Source organism: Macrobrachium rosenbergii, chromosome 3 (assembly GCF_040412425.1).
Source record: "Macrobrachium rosenbergii isolate ZJJX-2024 chromosome 3, ASM4041242v1, whole genome shotgun sequence".
Lineage (NCBI taxonomy): Eukaryota > Metazoa > Arthropoda > Malacostraca > Decapoda > Palaemonidae > Macrobrachium > Macrobrachium rosenbergii.
The window spans coordinates 26,714,786-26,733,782 of NC_089743.1; the positions used below are offsets into that span (position 1 = coordinate 26,714,786).

The 18,997-nt window shown below is 35.4% G+C and overlaps 1 protein-coding gene across 1 annotated transcript; it reads left to right on the plus strand.

Annotated features, from left to right (window-relative positions):
- The first annotated feature begins 946 nt into the window (after nt 1–946).
- LOC136853468 (uncharacterized) lies at nt 947–3,622 on the plus strand. The gene is made up of 2 exons (XM_067129072.1): nt 947–1,651; nt 2,688–3,622. Exons 1-2 carry the CDS (start codon nt 1,277–1,279, stop codon nt 2,919–2,921), a joined length of 609 nt encoding a protein of 202 aa, XP_066985173.1. The 5' UTR covers nt 947–1,276; the 3' UTR covers nt 2,922–3,622.
- Nucleotides 3,623–18,997: the final 15,375 nt, after the last annotated feature.

An 18,997-nucleotide genomic window follows, 5' to 3' on the forward strand; every position in this document is an offset into this window, starting at 1 on the left:
ATTATTAAAAAATAATTACTGTCACTGAACCTCGAACTCATTCCGAAAAATCTTCGAACAGTTGGGTCTTTCTCCATATGTAAAGACAATGCCAATTCTTTGTTTACACGTAACGTCTTATATAAGTGCTGCGGATGTAGTTAGGGAATCCATGCAGGAGTCAGCTTCAGAACCGGAAGCAGATTGCCCAGTCCTGATAAGTCTAAAATCAGAAATCAAGCAAAAATATGTAAACATTTTATAGATAATAAAAGATGTATCGATAATAGGGCAGGTACAGAAAGAAAATTATAACGCTATATTCGGGTCCATAATGATTGAATTAACAGTTCCATCTTTAAGCTTTCGAAGGTCTTCCACGCAATTGTTTATTGCCTGATGGTCTTGTAATGCTGTCTCTTCTCTGTGCGTAGATTAAACTTTTATTTTGTAACACTTATGAGACTACGGTTTGTTTTCAGCTACCTTTTGGGTAGGTTGTCCTCAGCCACTCCCTTGAGCTCTTAGTGAATTTTTTTTTTAGCAGTTTTGTTCCAAGTATTTTATTTCGATTTTAGTTTAATCTTTTTACTGATCGCCGTGTTCGCTGTTTTAAGCCTTGAAAATTTACGTCGGCTTATTGTAATAAAATTCCATATGGGTAGTGCCTTCTCCTGATTCCTGGATTATGTATATTTATATATACACAGTATGTATATATATATATATATATATATATATATATATATATATATATATATATATATATATATATATATATATATATATATATATATATATGTATATATATATATGCATGTAGCCTACATATTATCATATGGTCTATTAGTTATCAACCTTAATTTAGGTGCAAGAAACCTAGTTTATCCCACAGTGAAGAAACGATTCAGGCCATTTTCCTGAAAAATTTGGTTGTGTCCCCGTCGACCTAGGCCATACACTATCCGGTACACCTGACAGGTACGCCTGAACAGTCACGCCGGACAGGTATAACTGATAGTGTGTGCTGGGAAAAACTGGCCTGTCAGGCGACCTGTGGGCGACCTGACACCGAATGAAAATTCCATTCGGTCCACCGGACAGGCGAGTAAACCTGATGAGTGTATGGCGGTTTCATCCGGTGTACTGCAACAGGTCTCAGTTTAGGACAATCCTTTGATGTGGAAGGTTAAAATTATTTAGGTTAACCTTTGTAATTTTGTTTTATTTTACAGTTGAGATCTTTTAATTTTCATTAGTGCTTTTTCAGACGGACACTATAGTTGAATGTTGAAATATGTCGCAAGGAATTAATGAAGTTCTTGGTGAATTTATTGAAATATATAAAAGTGAACCATGCTTGTGGAAAATAAAAAGTTCTGACTATCATGATAGAGACAAAAAAGATGCTGCATACAGGAAGTTAGTGTTGAAATTAAAGGAAATAGATCCTGATGCTAATGTTAATGTTGTTAAAAAGAAAATTAACAATTTGAGGTCCAATGTTAGAAAGGAGAAGAAGAAAATTGACTCCTCAATGAAATCTGGCGCCTCAACAGATAATGTGTACAAACCTTCCCTTTGGTACTTCAATCTTTTTGATTTCATAAACGACCAAGATAATGCTAGATCAACGGTCTCAAATTTCTCTCCGGAAGATGACAATGATGAGGTAAGAAAAAGAGAACTATTCTTTTGACAATATTTATTCAAATATTTAGTTTAGAATGCCTTTCCCATTTATAACTGCAACACATCAGCACTGTTTGTTCCTTAATATGTGATTATTTTGCCATGCCACTTTCCCTTCGTCCATGAAGTAATCCATAAAATGTTCTCTCACTTCTTTGGCATTTTTACAAGTCCTTCCTGGATTAAAGGGATTGCAGAGGTTCATATTAGAATCTGCACTATCGCAGCCGCTAGACAAAAGATTTCCATCTTCAGAATTTTCTCGATACAAACAACTTGCAGGGCATATACTGTAGGCTGTTTATCCATCAAAAATTATGAAGAGCACAAGCTGCCATCACAACCTTTTCAATATTGTGTGGTTCTAGATTTATTGGTGTATGAAAAATGCGAAATCTAGATGAAAGAATACCAAAGACGTTTTCAACTATATGCCTCGCGCGGGATAAACGATAGTTGAACACCTCTCTTTTGCAGAATCAAGATTTGCCTGTCTAAATGGCTTCAAAATTTCAGTTGTCAGCGGGAACGCGTCGTCAGCAACAAAAACATAGGGGACATTTTTGAACTTTTCACTGACGTCATCATCCTGGGAATGTGTAACTTTTTCTCCACTAACTTTTCATAAAAACGAGTATTTTGGAGTACACCGCCGTCGGATACACGGCCGTTAGTTCCGAAATCCACTAGGAGAAATCTGTAGTTTGCATCCACAATTGCAAGGAGAACCATACTATGTCTACCTTTGTAGTTGAAAAAATAAGAGCCAGAATTTCTAGGGGGAATTATGTCAATATGTTTGCCATCCATGGCGCCTATGCAGTGTGTGAATTGCCATCGAGTCTCAAAATCCTTTGATATTTCCTTCCAATCATCTTGAGAGCTGGGAAACTGAAAAAACAAATGCATTATATAATGTACAGTCACTTTACACTAACAAATATAATTGTAAATAATTTTTAACATGAATAGTCTATTAAATAATGAGTAATATATTTTTTGTTTGTTTGTTTCAGGTCAACTTTGATGCCTCATGTCCTGAGGAAAACTATTTGACACCAAATGTCTCAGAAGAAGAGGAGCGGAACAGAATCAACGTACACCGTCGACTCAAATTTCACGACCTGGGCCCAGTAAGAAGAAGAAATCCAATGATGATATGTCAGCTGAAATATTGTCCACTGTTCGTGATCATTTCAAACAACCCAAACCACAACTTGACTGTTGCGAGCTCTTGGGAAGAACAGTAACTATGAAAATGAGGGGATTAAAGACAAACGCCTGCACATCATGTTCGAAAAAAAATTAATGACTTACTATTTGAAGCAGAAATGTGCGCTCTGAACAACCAAGTTCTCACACCAAGTCCACAACATTATACACCAGTTCCTACTCCAAGTCAACAACATTATACAGCAGTAACCACACCAAGTCCACAACATTATTCAGCGGTTCCTACACCAAGTCCACAACATTATACACCAGTTCCAACACCAAGTCCACAACATTATGCACCAGTTCCTACACCAAGTCCACAACATTATGCACCAGTTCCTACACGAAGTCCACAACATTATACACCAGTTCCTACACCAAGTCCACAACATTATACACCAGTTTCCACACCAAGTCCACAAGAAGAACAAAACACCACTTCTTATAACAATACAGAATCGGCTGCAACGTTTATTTCAAGTTTCACCTCAGGATTTGAATGAGTGTATATGGAAATAAGAAACATGTTTTAGGGATATTAAAATTTGTCTTTATATTTTTCCTTCTCAATTATTTCTTGATATGTGTCTTTCTTTTGAAGCAGAAACTATGATAATGGAATGTTTAGGTACATTCAAATTGGAAGTTATATTTTTCCTTATTTTTTATTTCTTGAAAGGTGTTTTAATTTTGAATGAGCAAGTATGATAATAAATACTAAGAAAGTATATTTAAAGATGATTTTGATTTCTTCCTTCTTTAATATTTAATTGCAAGGTTTATTGCTTTTTGAAACATTCTATTCTTCAGTTTAAAAATATGATGAAAAAAAAAACAAGACAAACCTTAATGTATTTATGATAAAAAAAAAAAAAGACAAACCTTAATGTATTTCTGCAGAACTTTATACAAAGCCTCACATGTTTCAGGAATAATTCGTCCAAGAGCTTGTGGTGAAATCCTAGTTGAATATTTGAGAGACTCATACGATTGTCCAGTTGCTAAGTATCTCAAAGTTGCTGTCAGCCTTTCGTGTGGGGATATAGCTAATCTCATTTGCGTATCTTTCTTCTTAATCAAGGGGGATATAAGTAACAGCAACTCGTTGTACACTGATTCATTCATTCGCAGATAATTGCTAAAATCAGATGGTTCATCTCTCAATTCGTTAAGAAGATTGATATGAGTAAATTTATTACTTCTTTCCATCCATTTTTTACACCATTGTTTTCGTTTTTTTCGTCTCTGCTTATTATTCACATAAGCTAGCGCTAATAAGGCAAGCAAGTGCAACTCGTCTTCTCGAAAATCCATGTTGAACTGACAGACTTGACAGGTATGCCTGAAGAGTGTGTGTGCTCCTCCGGTATCAGGTATACCTGTCCGGCGTGACTATTCAGGCGTACCTGTCAGGTGTACCGGATAGTGTATGGCCGGCCTATAGTAAGCAGCGTGTTTTCTTGTATGTACTTGGTAGGTTGTCAACTCTGGTAGTCACAACCTATGAGAAAATGGGCATGAGCCTAGGAATTTCACTATATATATATATATATATATATATATATATATATATATATATATATATATATATATATATATATATATATATATATATATATATTTATCAGATATATTTCTCTGCGCGTGCGTGTGCGTATGTGGGGGTGTAGGGGTTTGTGTTTACATACGCATGCCATACATGCATACTATATCATATATATGCGTATATCCATGCACTACATGCTTAAGAACCGTAGTCCTCACTTTCTTTCCAATAAATGTGATACCTCTACAAAATAAATTGTAAGACTTCCAACACAGAGACCAAGCTGTGACCTTGACATTTTTAGGCCAATGAAAAGACTGAATGGTGTTTTACAGAATCTCTGGGGAAACTTGTAGCGCGTTCTCTCCTGAATCTTGTGTTCAATGTCCCATTCGATTTTATGACTTTCCCTCGCAGATTTACCAGTTTTACGGAGCAAAAAAGATTCGTAGTGGACACTGAGACAAGTGTCATCACCTAGTCTCGCCAGTGTACCAGCGATTCATTGTTTTGGTTTCTAATTCCAATATGTATTTTTTAAACAGTTTGACATTTCACTTCCATAACCATCCGTGTGTACCTTTGTGGTCTTTCCTTTGTGTGTCTCATTGGTTTATCAAGGTGACGCATTTTTCACCGTAGGTAAAACTTTATCTCCTGTTAGGAACAATCGTTTGTCGATTGTTCCCTTGGTAGATTGTTGCCTCCTTTGTTTTTGTTTGTTTTTAATTGCTGGCGAGTTGACGTCTGTTAGATGGCGTCAGACTTCGTCAGTCAGGTTCGTATCAGCAACGAATCGGGTCCAGGGTAGCAGCGAGTCAGTTGGGGTAGCAGCAGCAGGTATCCGTACCTGCGAGTCAGGTCCTGGCAGCAGAGCAGCGGAGAGTTTCTTGAAGACGAGATGGTTGCCGTGTCGGCTCTGTCATGATCGTCGTAGATGGAGGAGGACGTCAGTACGTTTTCTTGGAGGGCGAGATGGTTGCCGTGTCGGCTCTGTCGTGGTCGTCAGTACTGGAGGAGGACGTCAGCACTGTGCTTGAGGACGAGATGGTTGTCGTTTCGACTCTGTCGGAGTTGTCCTGCAGTGTTCCTGTCAAGCAGCTTAGGGCTATTTCGATGGCTCTGTTGAGTTCGACTGTTAATACCGTTTCCTTGTGCTGCTTCATTTTGTATTTATTATTTGTTATTAATGCTGCTCTTTTTGTTATACCGCCTTGGTATTATATTACGTATACTGTTTGAATGTTGTTCATGTTACTTATGTTGTAAGCTGCGTTACCATGTTATTTATGCTACCTGTTGTTTATGGTTTTTGATATTTTATTTTATTGATTCGATCATATTTTGCTCTGGCTTTTATTTTTTTTCTGAATTTATGTAATGTACTTATTGTGCTGGTCATTTGTGTTTGTGCTGCTAATGTTTGTTTTTGACTCTTCATTTATGTTTTACTGACCAGTTAATTGTTGCCGCTCCTTTAAGTGATTAATTCTGTTTTTGACTCTTCATTATGTTTTACTGACCAGTTAATTGTTGCCGCTCCTTTAAGTGATTAATTCACTTGTTATAATGTTCATTTAATTGTTTATTCTAAACTGAACCTGACTCGACTGTAAATATGTATATAACTAACTTGTAATAAACTAATGTTAAGGTAACCTCTTTTGTATTTGTTCTGCCCCTCCCTCCTTTGTCACCTCTCGTCAGTCATTACAGCCCAATTGCTTGTTTTCTTTTAAAGAACCTGTTGATCTCGAGAGGCGAGATCGTAATACCTTCTTAAGAAAGAATATTCTTCAACGCCATAGCGTTTTCTGTTACTTAACATGCGCCTTAAATTTCTTGAAAATCTTCAATTTTCACGGCAACACTTAATGCGTATATGGTACAAATTCCTCGTTGGGAGAGTCGGTAGAGTTGTCGGCTAGCTCTTGCAAGGCCCGAGGTCTTGTCTCCGGTCGGCTAATGAAGAATTAGAGGAATTTATTTCTGGTGATAGAAATTCATTTCTCGCTGTAATGTGGTTCGGGTTCCACAATAAGCTGTAGGTCCCGTTTTTAGGTAACCAATTGGTTCTTAGCCACATAAAATAAATCTAATCCTTCGGGCCAGCCCTGGGAGAGCTGTTAATCAGCTCAGTGGTCTGGTAAAACTAAGATATACTTAACTTTTTTCTCTGTTAGCATTAAATGTATGAGTGGCATATAGTCACACGATTCATATGTTGCTGATGGAGGTCTCTTTAATTATCTAGGTTTTATATTCTTTATTGCAGTGGTGGTCAAGAGGCATAATTTGTTTTATCAGTGAGGATAAGTGTGACTGTCATATGACAATTTTGCAAGAAAAATTGGGTGCCTTTTTAAACCGACCCCTTTTTTGTGTGTTCCAGCGTGTACCGTTGAGAAGACAGTTACAAGTCTTATGACTACAAACTTAAGTACAATCATTGTTAACCTAATCGTATTAAGATATTTATCAAAGAAAACTGTGTTTCTTAGATGTTAGTGTCCTAATATATCTGTTGTGTAATACTGAGATTTTAAAAGTTAATATTTTTCCTTTCGCGCTATTTCGACTCATGCATGATTTATTTTTACAGTTTGATATCAAGCTTCTTAAGGTTTCGGTTTGACCCTGTATGCTTTCGGTTTTGTTCTTGATTGATTTTTTTTTTATCCATATCCAACCCACCGGAAATAGGTCGAGATCTTAATGTATTTACTTACTTTTTCTTTTCAGTTTTGTAATAGGTTTCCTTGCTCAGTTTTTTCAAGAATTGTAATGAATTATTCTTAGGGGGTTTTTGGGGAAAGATGTCTGTATACAGACAAGGTCAAACATTATATAATGCTTAAAAAATTGACAGCATTCGTAAGGGAAGCTCTTCGATATATTTAAAGTTTCTTTTAAGATAATATTCTTTATAATACAGTATCATTAGTTCCTCGTTGGACGGGTCGGTATTGTTCTCGGCTAGCACTTTGCTGGGGCCGCGTTCGATTCTTCGGCCGGCCAACGAAGAATTAGAATTTATTTCAGGTGATAGAAATTCATTTCTCGGTATAATGTGGTTCGGATTCCACAATTAGCTATAGGTCCCGTTGCTAGGTAACCAGTTGGTTCTTAGCCACGAGCTGTCTAATCCTTCGGGCCAGCCCTAGGAGAGCTGTTAATCAGCTCAGTGGTCTGGTTAAACTAAGGTATACTTAACTTAATATAGCATTATTAACATCCCGTAACTGCTGTGTCAATGAGACGTCCTATAAAGGCCACTGGTATTCTGGTACCCTTTAAATACTCTTTAGGTAACAATCTCAATTTCAAAGTTTTTTCTCCACTCTTACTTAAGGTTCGCCACATTCACCGTAACAATTCAGCCAAAGTACAACGCGTGACCAACAAATTTGAATGTGTTTGCACATCTCTCTTTGCCACTTGGTTTAATGTTGAACTCCTTAAAAGTATAGGCTTAGAATTGTCACGAACCGTTGGTTCTTAGGGTAAAAAAAAAAAAAAAAAAGGCAGTAAAAATAACAAAGGAGGAAGGAGCAAATTAACACCCAAGGTAACCTTAAAGCTAATTTATTATTTACAAATCTTACACTTATATACATTTTATACAAATGAGTCAGATTCAAAAGTCAATACATAAATGAGCATAACATGAATGGCATAGGAACAACATAATAAAACAAGATTCAAAAGTCAATACATATATGAGCATAACATGAATGACATAGGAACAACATAATAAAACACCATAAACAGACTTAAAAATACAAAGTCAGCTCAATCAGTAAATATTAAACAGTTCACAAGCATCATCAATTCAAAAGCATCATAAATAAAAAAAGCTTTTCCCGAGTCAGTTTATCAAAGTAAAAATGGAAACATCAAAACAACACCTTCGACGTAAATGTAGTGTTATTATATACTCATCATTCCTGCACAACGCTCAAACCATAATCAAATTAAACAGGCAACAAACCCTCACACTAAAATAAACTCTGTAACACAATAAACATGTTATCTTCTATGAGCAGGGTTACTCAAAAATCAAAGTAAGAAACGTTATGTCATCAGACGAAATCAGTAAAGTCGTCGAAACACAAGAGCGATGCCGAACAGATAGCCACACTTGGACGGACTACCGAAACAGCTACCAACTGCTTACAAGGAGGGTGCCAAACAGACAGCCACACTCAGTTGGACTGTCGACACTGCTACAAGTGGCTTACATGGACAGTGCCAGTCAGACAACCGCGCTCGGTCAGACTGTCGAAACAGCAATAAGCTGCGTATGGAGACGATGGCCCCACAGGCACAAGGACAAAAAAGTTAAGTATACCTTAGTTTTACAAGACCACTGAGCTGATTAACAGCTCTTCTAGGGCTGGCCCGAAGGATTAGACTTATTTAACGTGGCTAAGAACCAACGGGACCTTGGTTATTTAGAATCTGACCTACAACTTATTGTGGAATCTATCACTATCAGAAATAAATTCCTCTAGCTCTTCATTAGCTGGCCGGAGAGTCGAACTGGGGTCCTAGCGAGTGCTAGGCCACAACTCTACCAACTCGCCCAAGGAAGAGCTGGCACAAGGACAGGATCGTCTTCCAGCATTCTCGTCGAAGTCACCGGCGATGACAAAGATACAGACGAAGGATGAACTCCCTCGCCAACAGGTATATCATACCTAAAAAGCTGCTCTATAACTGACTATCTACGAGCAAGATACTGTAACTGCTCGTTTCCTAGAAACTGACTGACGACGTCCGGCCCAACTCCTCAGTCGTCAACAATCCTGCCAGCGTGGCAACACTGAACAAGAGAACAATCAATACTCCAACTGTTTCAGGGCAACAACCACAACACCTGAGAGGAATAGTAATGTTACAAAACTTAAAATTAACAAAATTATTTATTTGGTTTTTGTTTTTATATCTATTTTTTTTTTTTTGCTCAAAAACGTAATATTTAAAACCGAAGTTTAACAAATTTCATGAATGATTTTTTTTTGCATTCGTGTTTTAGCAGAACACAACCCAAAGAATGTGTGAGTGATTCGAAAATATTTGGGAGGTTTAGGAGCTGCAATTAAGCTACACGAAATAGTAAAACTTTCTTTGAATAAAGCAAGACTTGCTGAAGTCCTAATCACCTCAAAAGCTACGAAGTGAGACCCAAACCTGACGAAGTATACTTGACGTACAGACCGAAGTTTGCAATAATCGCCTGGATAACTTTATCCAAGTTTAGCTTATTCGTTCTTTAAAACCGCCTGAGAAACACCAACTTGTTCACACAGTTATTGCTCAACTTCATCATTATCTCATCTTCTCAATGACATAGCTCTTTGGAAGAGAGATATTTCAGTATCATTGGTCGATTGCCTGACCTGTCACTTTCACACTTGCAATCAGTAACACACAATTCAAAAACTCATAATACCTCTCAACAATTTATCTTCATCTAATGTCTCAGCACTCTCCACATTGCTTCTCTATCATTTTCATAGTCTAGTTTTATGTGTAACAAATACAAATTTCCTCCTTTGCTCCCAAACTTCTCTCATAACTGTTTCATTACAAACACTTGACCCACACATAATCCTTGTTAAATCCACACTGCTCTTTCTCTGTCAGTTCATCTGTCCAATTTCTCTCTCAAAATCCTACGATACACTTTCCTCTGTATTGTAAGTACATGGCGCTGTACATTATATCTTTATAATATAATTCTTAAGTTTAACTCTGTTAAATTAACCTTTATACTAAGGAACACTTCTTCCTCTTGCTCATTCCTTTGGAACCTTTCCCTCATCCTGAATGACTTTACACATCCTGTGAACCACTCGATCACACTATCGCTACCGCGGTTTATCAAATCATTTGTAGTAATCTCAGTTCTTGGTGTCTTTTTCATTCTTTCCACTTTCCCAAGGGCCAGTTTCTCACGTTCTCACAAAGAGTAACGCCTTCATGTTCTGGGTAAATATTTAGAAGTGAGGTTGCTAGCCTCTCGCCCCTTTCTCGACTCAGGTTGGCTAATTGATTACAGGATGCCGGATGCGCACTGCATTACTTACTATTGTTAGCATATTACGCCACCACCGAGTCGGTTTGTGTTATGTGTGTGTGTGTCTGTGTGATGCCTTGTTAGTGTTTTTCTGAGCAAATGTTTATGCGCAGTATATATAAACAATTGTTTGTACAGAAGTGAATTTATATTTATATATTCTAGTGTTTTCAACGAGACGCTTGTTTTCGTTGGCTGTGTGCTGCATGTCCGGATATGCAGTACATATGCCACTGTAGTAATGTAAATCTTGGTTTTTATTTTTATTATATTCTGCTGTCATTATTGTCCACTTGAATTTTTCAAAAAGTCAGATTTGAGAGGTCATTCACATCAGACCAGTGTCAATCCATCACGTAGTAACCGTGGTGTGACTGTAGAGTTCGTGGAAAAATAGTATTTTTAATAGTTTTATATTATGTTGCTGCGTACATTTGCCGAGGAGAAACACCTGCAATGAATTTCCTAGCGAGTCATGCAGGTGTGGTTCTTAATCGAGTTAGACGGAGTAAAAACTGAAATGGTACGCTCTCCCGGCTCCGTCTTTTCCGTTTTGTATTTTTCCTCTCATTTCTGTTTTATTTCATTCGTTGCTCTCTTTCAGATTTTGTCTCACTCATTTATTACATTGCTTTGTGATACTTAGACGTGCTTTGACCGTTGAATATTATCCTCAATGTTTCCTGATGTATTTCATTACTTAGAGTTTGTTTCACATTTTTTTTTTTTTGCGCTTTTGCTTGCAAGAGGACTTACATCTTCCCCGTAATCTCTCGCAGCATCTTGACTGTATTTCATTTGTTTTTATTTACAGGTGTAATTTTACTCTGGACTTTTGGCATTTTCTTTTACTATTTGCATTTTAATACGATATCGTCCATTCTAAAATCTCAATGTTATGCTTTCACTCTTAGAGTACGGTACCATCTTTATTGTCGTTTTATTGTTGGACGTGGATTATTTTCATCTTACCAGATTTCTTCTGCTCTGCATTCGCTTTGGTTTGTTTTTCCTTCAAATAGTTTCCATTTGATTTCTTGATTTCCTCTCAGTCCTTGCTTCTGCGTTGATGGTTTACTTCGTTCTCTTATTTTTGGCTTTGTACTTATCTTCAGACCAGAGACAATTTTCTTAAATATCAAATTGAGAGTTATCATTCCATCATGTCATTAAATATTGTTTTTGTTGGTGATTTTTTACTACCAGTAGCCTATATTAGTCTGCATTACAATTTTGCTCTTGATTTTGATGAACCTCGTTAACTAGGAACTTAGGTGATTATTTTCCTAAATATTTGTAACCACAATGTATGTTTCATGTTTACAGATCAATGTTGAGGTGAATATGTTTTAATTTTCTCGTATTTTATTGAAACTTCTTAGGTAGATGCCCTGGTTGTCGGTGATTATTATCCTCAAATAATTGTTTTACTTTAACCTGTTTTGAAGGTCATAGTCCAGTTAAAGGCCAACATTTTTTTTTGATGAAACTTGGTTGTTAGCCAAGGAAGATGACTAATAATTGTCCCATGCATTATTCACCATTGCTTATTTTTCAAGGTCACAGTCAATTTAAAGATTAATTGTTTTCCTCCGATTTAGGTGGAAATCTGAAAGAATGTACCTCGGAAATTAGTGATTATTTTCCCCAAATGATTTTGACCTTGATGCTTTTGGAAGGTCATAAGTTTGCCTAAAATTCAAATTTTGTGTTTGTTTGATTTTGAATCAGTCAGTTGGTAGGGATTGGTGATTATTTCCTATCAGTATCTTTCATCTCGGCTTATTTCTGTAGGTCACAGGTCGGATGATAACTAATGTGTGTGTGTGTGTGTTGTGTGTGTTTGTGTAACTACATATTTAAAAACGAATTTTGATAGGACGATAAAGCTGTACCATCAAAGGTATTTGACTGACCCTCAGAATGTAACTAATGTTAATTAACTCTCAGGTGTGCTCTAAGCTGACTCATCGCTTGCTACCTGTTGGTGGCCGATCTGACCACGTGATACGGAATAGACCAAGAGACCTGTAGATGAGTAACAAACGTTCATAAGCAGTTACAAATCCGGGTTGTTCACCCAGTGGATCGTATTAGTATGACTGTCTAGTGGCGCGTGATCGACTTTAGGCCCCTAGTAGATGATAATATCGCTTTTTCTGTGTAAATCCTCACGCGCTTGGGGAGCATCCGCTTTCATTTCTTGACATTTCAATCGTCGTTGGCTGAAATGTAATAAGACAGCATCTTAGCCTGAAAACAATTACACTAGGAGCTCTTCTTATACCAGCTGTTGTGGAGGGTACTAATTACGTTCATTCATATGTAAGAAAAAAGTATAATTAGGATTCAAACAAAAGAACTGTTAACCCAAAGACAATGAAAATAGAAGAAAACTGTATTAATGGGGGAAAGTGAACAAAAGAAATACCTGCAATGCGAAAAGGTTGAAACGAAAAAAATATGCTGTGAAAGTACTGTTAAGTTCTGATCAGGTTTTTGGAGCTAATGAAGCTTAATAGTTACTGCGTAAGTGCCACAGAAAGCGACAGGCAAAGAATCTCAATTAAACGTGATAATGACTGAAATAATTTCTGTAAAGGAGACCGATGAGACGACTTAAAAGAAGAGAAATTATATATATGTATATATATAATATAAATATAAATGTAAATATATATATATATATATATATATATATATATATATATATATATATATATATATATATATGACTATGAAATATTTTCTATTAAAACAGAAATCCATATAATGATAGTAGCCCATGAAAACGCCAAAGGTAGAAAGTTATTGCTATATTTCAGAAACCAAACTGTCTCCCTCTGCTGTCAAGTATATACTTGCCAGTAGAGGGGGACAGTTTGGTCTCTGAAATATAGCAATAACTTTCTACCTGTTGGCGTTTTTATGGGCTCTATTATATATATATATATATATATATATATATATATATATATATATATATATATATATATATATATATATATATATATATATATGTGTGTGTGTGTGTGTGTGTGTGTGTGTGTGTGTGTGTGTGTGCGTATCTAAAATTAAATCGTAAACCCTAACAAGCCTGGTGTCAAAGAGAGAAAACGAGACAAAGTTATTCATGCATCCATACTTCAGCAGCAGCTGTTCAGTCATGAACGAAACCCATGTAGAAAACATCCACAGCCATAACTACTTCCTATACCTACACGGGAGGCCAATCATTATTACCTTAACGATCTCTCCACTCCTCCACACCGTGGTATTACTCTCTACCCAGCACTCGCTCGCATCTTGAATATTAGAAGCACATCTGTCCCCGTACCTCACATGGCAATTCTTCGGTTTTATTCTCCTTTTTTCACCTAGTCCCAAATTTACCAGCTTTTCATTAACGTATCGTCCCCTGTTCTTTCCACGTGGCCAGACCATCTCATAAAACCTGGATCCATCTTTTCTTCTAGTCTAACCTTTTTCTCACATCCGTGTATCTACATTTTTTACCCTGTTATTCTTTTGTATGCCATGTATTCGAAGCAAACAATACTCTTAACAGCTATACCCTTTTCTCTTTCTTTTGCATTTAACATCAACACTTGACTTCCTTCAAGGTAAGATGGGTCAAGTCCCTTCATAGTTAATTAATTAATTATTTATTAACGAAAGTGTTTATAGTAATGTACAAATATACGGGATATACTGTAATATATAAATTTTACATTCCAGCTTTGGCTGCAACAGACGCTTCAGCTTTCCCTTAAATCATTTGCACACACTCTCTCCCATCCTTGCTTCATTTAATGTTTGAATTTTACTTTTTCTCATCTTACAGTCATCCGCTACATTCACTGCCAAATACCTGTACATTCGAGCAACAGATGTATTTTTTTTCGACTATCCATATCAAAACTCATTGCTCTGTTTTTATGGTTTCCCAATAACCTTATCTTACTACTTTTCGTCACACGTAGTACTTTCCATCTTTCTCCTATAGCAAACAGTTTCAAATTCCCTCATACGTAAGTGAATTTCTTTTACTATAACTTTACACTTAGATTTAATGGCCTTTCTCAGACTTCCCGCATCACTTAATACCTAAAAAAAAATAGGAAAAACTAACCAGCAGATGTAACAAACCTTTGTGTCAGACAGACTCTCTCACTAAAACAAATGCTCTCCAGGATACACATTTTAACACATGTTCCTTGTTCATTACAAAGACTTTTAATCACACGTTTCAGATAACCTTGTACGCTGTATAGTTTGAACACCTTCCCAGTTGTATCGCAATTAGTTCTACTATAATCCCTATATATATATATATATATATATATATATATATATATATATATATATATATATATATATATATATATATATATATATATATATATATATATATACATAAATACATCCATGCATACATACATAAATATATATATACATACATACATACATATATATATTTATAAAACGAACATAAGATTTTCTACATCTTTAGTAATATAAATGCAATAATCACGATGGAGTTTAAAAGCCATAAATATTTATTAACAGCTAAATAACACTGCGATTTTGGATAACAAACAATAAAAAAAAATTTTACACATGCATTTATTAATATGCACTAACAAGTAAAAAATAATTTTTTATTTTTTAAGATACACCAGAATTTTCTTACAGTTACTCATGTCTACAAAAATAAAAGCGTGGGGGCCAAACATGGAAGGAAATGCTACAAGAAATAAAAAAAATATATTTCTTTTGTAGCATTTCCTTCCATGTTTGGCGGCCACACTTCATTTTTGTAGACATGATTAATTGTAAGAAAATCCTGGTGTGCCTCAAAAAAATTATTTTGTATTTTTTAGTGCATTTTATTAAAAGCATGTTTAAAAATATTTTTTTTTTATATTTTGTTAATTTATACTTTCTAGTTTTGACAGAATTTGTAACCGATTTATGATTATAACAAAAAATTGAGCGTGATATCATGTCGAGCCAAAGAAGGGTTGAAAAATCCGTAGAGTTATTAACTTATTCTACCGAGTCAAAGAAGGTACGAAAAATCCAAAGTTTCATCCAAATCCTGAGATACTGGGAGAGGTCACTGTAGGGTCACTAGAGGTCACTGCTGACCTACTGATCATGTAAGGTTGTATTGTCACCGGGATTGAGTAACCATGCAAAATTTCAAGTCCACCTGACGAAGGGAACAGGTCGAAAATTGAGTTACAAGATTTGACACATTCAGACAGACAGACAGACAGACACAGAAGTCAAGTTAAATGAAAGTATGTAAAAAAGAAAGGCAGGTATTTTGTGGCTTTTCAGAACTTCATTTTTTGGGGGTTCTCAGTCGATATGTTTTGAGAAGAGAGTTGATAGGCACAGTAATAACAGATTAATTTTGAACTATTGTAAATGGAGTTAACATGTGAAGACTGAAGAGAGCATTATTAATGAAGAAAAATGGGAAACCTTGAATTCAGTCATTTCACTGTGAATGGGAAAGAAAACAGATGTCATGTTAATTCAGGTAAAAATTTTTCGTTGAAATTTTTTTTTAATGAAGCAAAATGTTGAAATTGAGAATAGGGACAAATTTAGAAAGTTTGGATAGCAAAACTTATCGGTAATCTCATGTGGAACTATTAGACAGACGCCATGTGATAATTAGGGAACCTGGAAATGCAGTCTTATGTGGGTGACAATAAATAACCTTATTATTCTCTTTAATCTGGGATAGCGTGAGTTTTTTCTGTAATTATGACCCAGTATGAAGTAATTGTGAATAAACCATTTTGACTAGTTATTAGATGAAATCAAGCAAAGCTCGGGTGACCTAAGTCAACTAGAATCGGATCTGCCATATAATTTATATATATATATATATATATATATATATATATATATATATATATATATATATATATATATATATATATGTGTGTGTGTGTGTGTGTGTGTATGTATATATATATATATATATAATTATACATTAAAAATTGTCAACGAAAAATTTTTACCTGTAATTAACATGACATTTGCTTTCTTTCCCATTCATAGTGAAATGACTTAAGTTCAAGTTTTCCCATTTTTCTTCTTCATTAACAATCCTCTCTTCACTCTTCACATGTTAACCCCATTTACAATAGTTCAAAATTAACCTGCTGTCACTGTGCCTATCAACTCTCGTCTCAAAACATATCGACCGAGAACCCCCAAAAAATGAAGTTCAGAAAAACCACGAAATCTCTGCCTTTTTTTTTTTGCATGCTTTTATTTAACTTGACTTCTGCTCTGTTTGTCTGTGTCAAATCTTGTAACTCAATTTTCGACCTGCTCCCTTCGTCCAATGGACTTGAAATTTTGCATGGTTACTCAATCCCGGTGACAATACAACCTCACATGATCAGTAGGTCGGCAGTGACCTCTAGTGACCCGTATCTCAGGATTTGGATGAAACCCTTCGGATCTTTCATACCTTCTTTGATTCGGTAAAATAAGTTAATAACTCTACGGATTATTCAAACCTTCTTTGGCTCGCCAGGACATCACGCTCAATTTTCTTAGTTACAATCATAAATCGGTTACAACTTCTGTCAAAACTAAAAAGGATAAAATAAAAAACATAAATAATTTTTTTAAACGTGCTTTTATTAAAATTAAAATTGAATTATTCTAGGTACAGTCGACTTTGCTTAGTTAACGATTTTAACCTTGATGCTGAAGTTCATGGTTTAAAGGAACAATAGTTGTGAAAGTTAGTGTCAAGAGTAAAGATTTAATGGACTTTCTAAAATTTAGGAGCTTGTCTGTAAATAAATTAAATGTTTAATTCGATTCGAAGTAATTTGATGTACGCCACGAATGATTTATTACCTTCAGTCAAAAAGAGCAACAACCAGCAACCATGTGCGTATAGATTTTTAATAGCAGTTGATGCATTTTACGAATTCATTACTGCAAGCCATTGATCAGTGGTAAAATATCTATATTCAGCACTTATTCTGTATTTGGCTCTTATATAGTATGTGCAGGTGACAGAGAGTGGGAGTTATATCTTTTCATCGTATGCATCATTTCATACAGAGAGAGAGAGAGAGAGAGGGGCGGCCGCCGGGGTCGTGTGAAGATTAATTAAAATGATGTGTGGTGTCCAGGTATTGTTTTGTACCTTAGTTAAAGTATTTAGAACTGTGAATTTGATAAACATATTCAGAGAATCCGAGTGATTAATTTCCGTTCCGAGCGGCTTAGAAATATTAAATGAGAGTAAGGTCCAGTGGGAAATTTCCATACCGCTTAATCTTTTCATAGTATGTCTACGGAAATATTAAAAATGTTTTTATTTAACTGTAGTCAAGTTTTTTCTTCCCAATATTTTTTATCATTATTTTCGAAGTAAACATGAGGAACATGATAGTCAGATACAAGTGTAGTGTATGGCCTTAGTATTTTTTGCTGCTAACATTTCAATAGAAACATTGGTAATACCGTACTCTGTACCGCATGTAGTTTCAGGCTAGATTTATATTTGTTCTTTAGATTCTACCTTTGCGTTCACGTGCCGTAGAGCCTTTCCCAGGTGTACAGCAGTGTCGTTAGGGCACGCAAGAATCGTTTTATCAGTATTTTGCCAAGTGTTCGGTAGGCCTGTGGCTGATTTCTTTTCTATATAAGTAGGCCAATCAATTCATATTGAGGGTATTGATATAAACCTTGTGTAAACTTAGTAGGCCTATGGCTGAAGTACAGCAAAGATTTATAGTCGGTGTTAAGTGCTTCATACGTAGGCCTGTATGCGAAGTGGGACAAAATTTTGAATATACCGAGTTACTTAAAGTGATGAAAATTTATCGTCTACTCAAATATTTTGGAGTTCTATTGATAATACTGAATTATATCTGCTATTTACCTTACGTACGGCCTGATGGTATGGATTTTTATGGTTGAATATGTTTGAACGTATGCGTACATCATTAGTAATCAAAGTAGTGCGGCCAGTAATGGTTGTGACTGAATACGTATCGGGTGTGTTTCCAGCAAGAGTGATGATAATGACGATGATGCATGCTCCTCTTTCATGCCCTCATATTTTAGGGTTATTGACAGAATTATATAAAATTGTGAAGGATTTAATGGAATGATGAACGATCAAGGAGAGGTCGTGTTTTTGCCAGTGTGTCATTAATTGAATTTTTATGAGCAATTAAAGATTGATGTAAAAATATGTGCTTTAATGATCTTTCTGATACATTTGTTTAGCCGAAAATTTAATTCACCTTTTCAGTACTCTTGAGAGTTTATATATATATATATATATATATATATATATATATATATATATATATATATATATATATATATATATATATATATATATGTATGTATGTATGTATATTCTGTGTGTATATATATATATTCCAAAAATGAAAATAGCTTTGATGTTAAGTTACAACAGTGGG